We start from the raw sequence: 4704 nt of genomic DNA on the forward strand, positions 1-4704 counted from the left end.
AGGGGCAGTGCTTGTGGCTCAAAAGAGTAGGGCGCCAGCCCCATATGCCAGAGGCGGCGGGTTCAAAACCAGCCCCAGACAAAAACTGCAAAAAGAAAGAAGTATGGAGAACACTTAGGGAACTAAAAGTAGACCTGCTGTTCAATCCTGCAATTCCTCTACTAGTTATATATCCAGATGACCAAAAATCACTCTACAACAAAGACATTTGCACAAGAATGCTTTTTGCAGCCCAATTCATAATTGCCAAGTCATGGTAGTAGCCCAAGCACCTATTGACCCATGAATGGATTAACAAATTGTGGTATATATATATACCATGGATATGATACAGCCATTAAAAAGATGGAAATTTTACCTCTTTTGTGTTTATACAGATAGAGCTGGATCAAATTCTTCTTAGTAAAGTAACTCAAGAATGGAAAAAAATACCCTATGTACTCAATACTATTATGAAATCAATATGTAATCACCCACACTTTCATACGAAAGACAAAACACAATTGTAGCCCAAAAAGGAAAGAAGAGGAGGGCGAGGGGAAGGGAGGGGGTAGATGGGTGGGGAGACAGTAATCGGTGGGACCTTACCTACTGTGCATATTGCAAGGGTACATGTCAAATATACTAATAGTAGAGTATAAATGTCTAAACACAACAATTAAATAAGTGAGGTGAATGCTATGTTAACCAGTTAGATGTAAACATTCCAAATTGTATATAAAATCAGCATATTGTACCCCATAAATGCAGTAATATACAGTTATGATCTAATTTAAAAAATAAATAAATATTCACATATGGGAATAAAAATTCAAACCATACAGAAGGAAATAAAAGGAAAGGTTAAAAAAAAAATCCACACCACCATAACCAGCAAAGCCTATGTCCTAATTAAACACATCTATCTGCACTTTTAAGTAAACCTAAACACTAGCAAGATAATATGAGAAAAGATGAAACATCACTGGCTCGGCGCCTGTGGCTCAAGCAGCTAAGGCACCAGCCACATACACCTAAGGTGGCGGGTTCGAATCCCCAGCCTGGGCCCGCCAAAACAACAATGATGGCTGCAACCAAAAAAATGTCTGGGCGTTGTGGCGGGCGCCTGTAGTGCCAGGCGCCTGTAGTGCCAGGCGCCTGTAGTGCCAGCTACTTGGGAGGCTGAGGCAGGAGACTCGCTTGAGCCCAGGAGCTGGAGGTTGTTGTGAGCTGTGATGCCATGGCACTCCACCGAGGGGGATAGCTTGAGGCTCTGTCTCAAAAAAAAAAAAAGATGAAACATCACTCACCTTGAACACTTCAGAGAAGAAGCCAGACCCTATTTTTTCACAGGTAAAATCATCCAAACGTGTCAGTCTGGAAAAGGCACTTATAAGAGCTCGATATGAAGATGGCCAAACTCTTCCCACCTGGGTCGCAGTCCCATCCCCTCCACCACCTCCTTCAAATTCTTCAAGACGCTCCACTCGTGGAGGAAATCCTGCAATTGAATTCCGTTTGCTCCGATCCATAGTCTCAATAATCACTTTTTTCTTCTTTTAAGAGAGAACTCCACATATAAATTTTTGTTGAATTTTACTTCTCTTCTGGTTTGACACTAAACAAGAAATCAAAAAAATATTTCTTAAAGTCATTAGTGAATTAATACATGCAAGGCAATGAACAAACACAAAAGTACTTCTTTTCACAGTCTAACTTCTGGTTTTCAGGCCTCAAAAATACTTTATGCCTTCATCCTCAAATAAAACTGATATATTTAAAGTCCAAAATGTAGTCAGTCTTTAACATGAGTATAAAATCATCAGATAAGAAAAATGAGATCTATTACATTCTAAGTAACAAAATAACAATCATTAATACCTACTATTCACTGAGCACTTATTTCCAAGAAACACAGTATTAGATCTGACATATGTCATTTGATTTTCAAATAATCCATGATATAAGGATTATTATGCTCATTTCACACAGAGAACATGCAATCAAGTCACTAAATGGCTGAGATTAAACTATTAATACAAAGCTGTCTGTTTCAAAATCCTGTGTACTTATCAATGCCCTTTAGAACCTCATAAAATTTTCTCTTTACCTGAAAAATTATTAAGTCGAAATATATAGAGCAGAGATGACAAGGAGGCCTCAAAATTATACATTATATAATTTTACAGGGTTTTGTTTGTTTTGAGACAGGGTCTCACTCTGTTGCCTTGGCTATAGTGTACTGGTACCATCACTGCAACCTCAAACTCCTGAGTTGAAGTGATCCTCCTGCCTCATCCTCCCAAGTAACGGGATCTATACTCTACAGACATGTGCCACCACACTCCGCTAATTTTTTTACTTTGGGGTACAGATGGGAGTCTAGTCTTGAACTCCGAGCCTCAAGTGATCCTCCTACATGGCTTCCCAAAGTGCTAAGATTACAAACCATGACCAGTCTATGTATATAACTATTTTTTTTTTTGGTAGAGACAGAGTTTTACTTTATCACTCTCAGTAGAGTGCTGTGGCATCACACAGCTCACAGCAACCTCCAACTCCTGGGCTTAGGTGATTCTCTTGCCTTAGCCTCCCAAGTAGCTGGGACTACAGTGTCCTGCCACAACGTCTGGCTATTTTTTTATTGCAGTTTGGCTGGGGCTGGGTTTAAACCCGCCACCCTCGGTATATGGAGCTGGCGCCCTACCCATTGAGCCACAGGCGCCACTCTATAATTTTTTTTTTTTGAGACAGACTCTCACTCTGTCACTCTCTATAGAGTGTTGTGGCATCATGAAAGCTTACAGCAACCTCAATCTCTTAGGCTCCGGCAATCTTCCTGCCTTAGCCTCCTGAGTAGCTGGGACTACAGGCACCCACCACGACAACCTGCTAGTTTTTCTGTTTTTAGTAGAAAGGGGATCCCACTCTTGCTCAGGCTGGTTTTAAACTCTTTAGCTCAAGCAATCCACCTGCCTTGGCATCCTAGAGTGCTAGAATTACAGGTGTTGAGCCACCACACCCAGCCCAGACTCGCTTGAGCCCAGGAGTTGGAGGTTGCTGTGAGCGTGATGCCATAGCACTCTACCCAGGGGGATAGCTTGAGGCTCTGTCTCAAAAAAAAAAAAAAAAGAAAATTAGGTCAACTTTAGGAGGTGGTCAATATAGGGAGTTTGTCAACTATGGAGGTTCTACTTTATTTGCTAACTTTATTTTTTGTTTATTAATATTTGTAAATTCTAGATAGTATTTATTATATTGTACTCTTACCTGTATTTAATTTTTTTTTTTTTTTGAGACAAAGTCTCACTTTGTCACCCTTAGTAGGCTGCCATGGATGGCATCACAGCTCACAGCAACCTCAAACTCATGGGCTTAAACAATTCTCTTGCCTCAGCCTCCCAAGTAGCTGGTACTATAGGTGCCTACCAAAATGCCTGGCTATTTTTTAGAGATGGGGGTCTTGCTCTTGCTCAGGCTGGTCTCAAACTTGTGAGCTCAGACAATCCACCTGCCTTGGCCTCCCAATGTGCTGGGATTACTGGCATGAGCCACGCGCCCAGCCTAAATTTTTTTTAATTTAAAAAAAGTTCAATGTGCTTTTTTAAAGTCTATATTGCTAGTACAATAGCTATGCAATATGCTTAGGCCAAGAAAATTGAAAACGATTTGGCAAATAAATAGCATCCCAGTGTGCAAGCCAAGCCTCCAGATTCTCAAACTTTTATTCTGTAAAAGCTCCACTATAGTTTGTGGCCCAAGGAGTATTTTATATCTTAGGCTAAAATTTCAAAAACATTAGGTGAATTTTTAGATAGCCTAACTTAGTCAAGCCCACAAACTTAAAATACAGAAGGACTCATAAATACTTGATATTTAGTGATATCACTTGATAAAGTGATACTATTACATAGCTAAGATGAATGGTAAGAAGTAAAGTCCCCTTCATGGGAATAAGAACTGTATTAATCCAATTTGGAGAAGTGTTCAGAAAGGGAAAACCTATTTCCAAACCATGCTTTCTGCTCCCTTGCCCAGAATACTAAATGACCACATTTTAAATAAAATCAACCAAACTATAAATGACTGTCAATTTAGTCTGAAAAAATTAACTAATAAAAGGCAGCAAATACAAAGAGATTCTAAAACCATGCTCAATCTCTTAAAATCTGAAAATTATTATTTTTAAAATAAGGAAACATGTTATTTGCAATGTGACATTTTATAATGGTTTCTGCCTCTGGATTCTCTCTCCTCATGGAACAAATAATAGTGTTAATAGTACTACTGATACTAAGAGTACCCCCTCAAAGTATACATTATTTTTGGAATAGAGATAACTACAGTTACCCTCACATTTACTAGAAAGATAAAGGAGCTATTATCACAATGGAGGGTATGTGGGATGGGCACTCCTGGCATTTTAGTGGGCAGGAGCTATAGAAACTAAAAATCCTACAAAGCAGAAAAAGTCTCGCACAACCAAGAATTGTCCTGCTGTAAATGTCAATATATTTCCCAGTTGAGAAATACTGCATTAGAAAAGGGTAATCACTTTTATTCCTAAACTAAGAAATACCCTTTAGCAGTCTTTCAAAAATTCCAAAATTATGTGGCTTACAAGGACATAAGTAGTTTTTTAGTAACTGTGTTCTCAACTTCAATATTGTAAACTTGGAAGCTTAAAGCTTTTCTTTCTTTTCTACATAGGTAGGTTTGTCTTTT

The 4704-nt window shown here is 38.9% G+C and overlaps 1 protein-coding gene across 1 annotated transcript in view; it reads right to left on the reverse strand.

Moving 5' to 3' along the window:
* The window catches only part of TESK2 (testis-specific kinase 2), a 119784-nt gene extending 118187 nt beyond the window's left edge, over window positions 1-1597 (reverse strand). Inside the window, exon 1 of the mRNA XM_023509057.1 lies at window positions 1290-1597. Within this exon, the coding sequence (XP_023364825.1) occupies window positions 1290-1511 (222 nt within the window). The 5' untranslated portion in view covers window positions 1512-1597. The remainder of the gene's footprint in view (window positions 1-1289) is intronic.
* Between the last annotated feature and the right edge of the window lie 3107 nt (window positions 1598-4704).

Source organism: Otolemur garnettii, unplaced genomic scaffold, assembly GCF_000181295.1.
Source record: "Otolemur garnettii isolate 467f Iridium unplaced genomic scaffold, OtoGar3 scaffold00325, whole genome shotgun sequence".
Taxonomy (NCBI): Eukaryota; Metazoa; Chordata; class Mammalia; order Primates; family Galagidae; genus Otolemur; species Otolemur garnettii.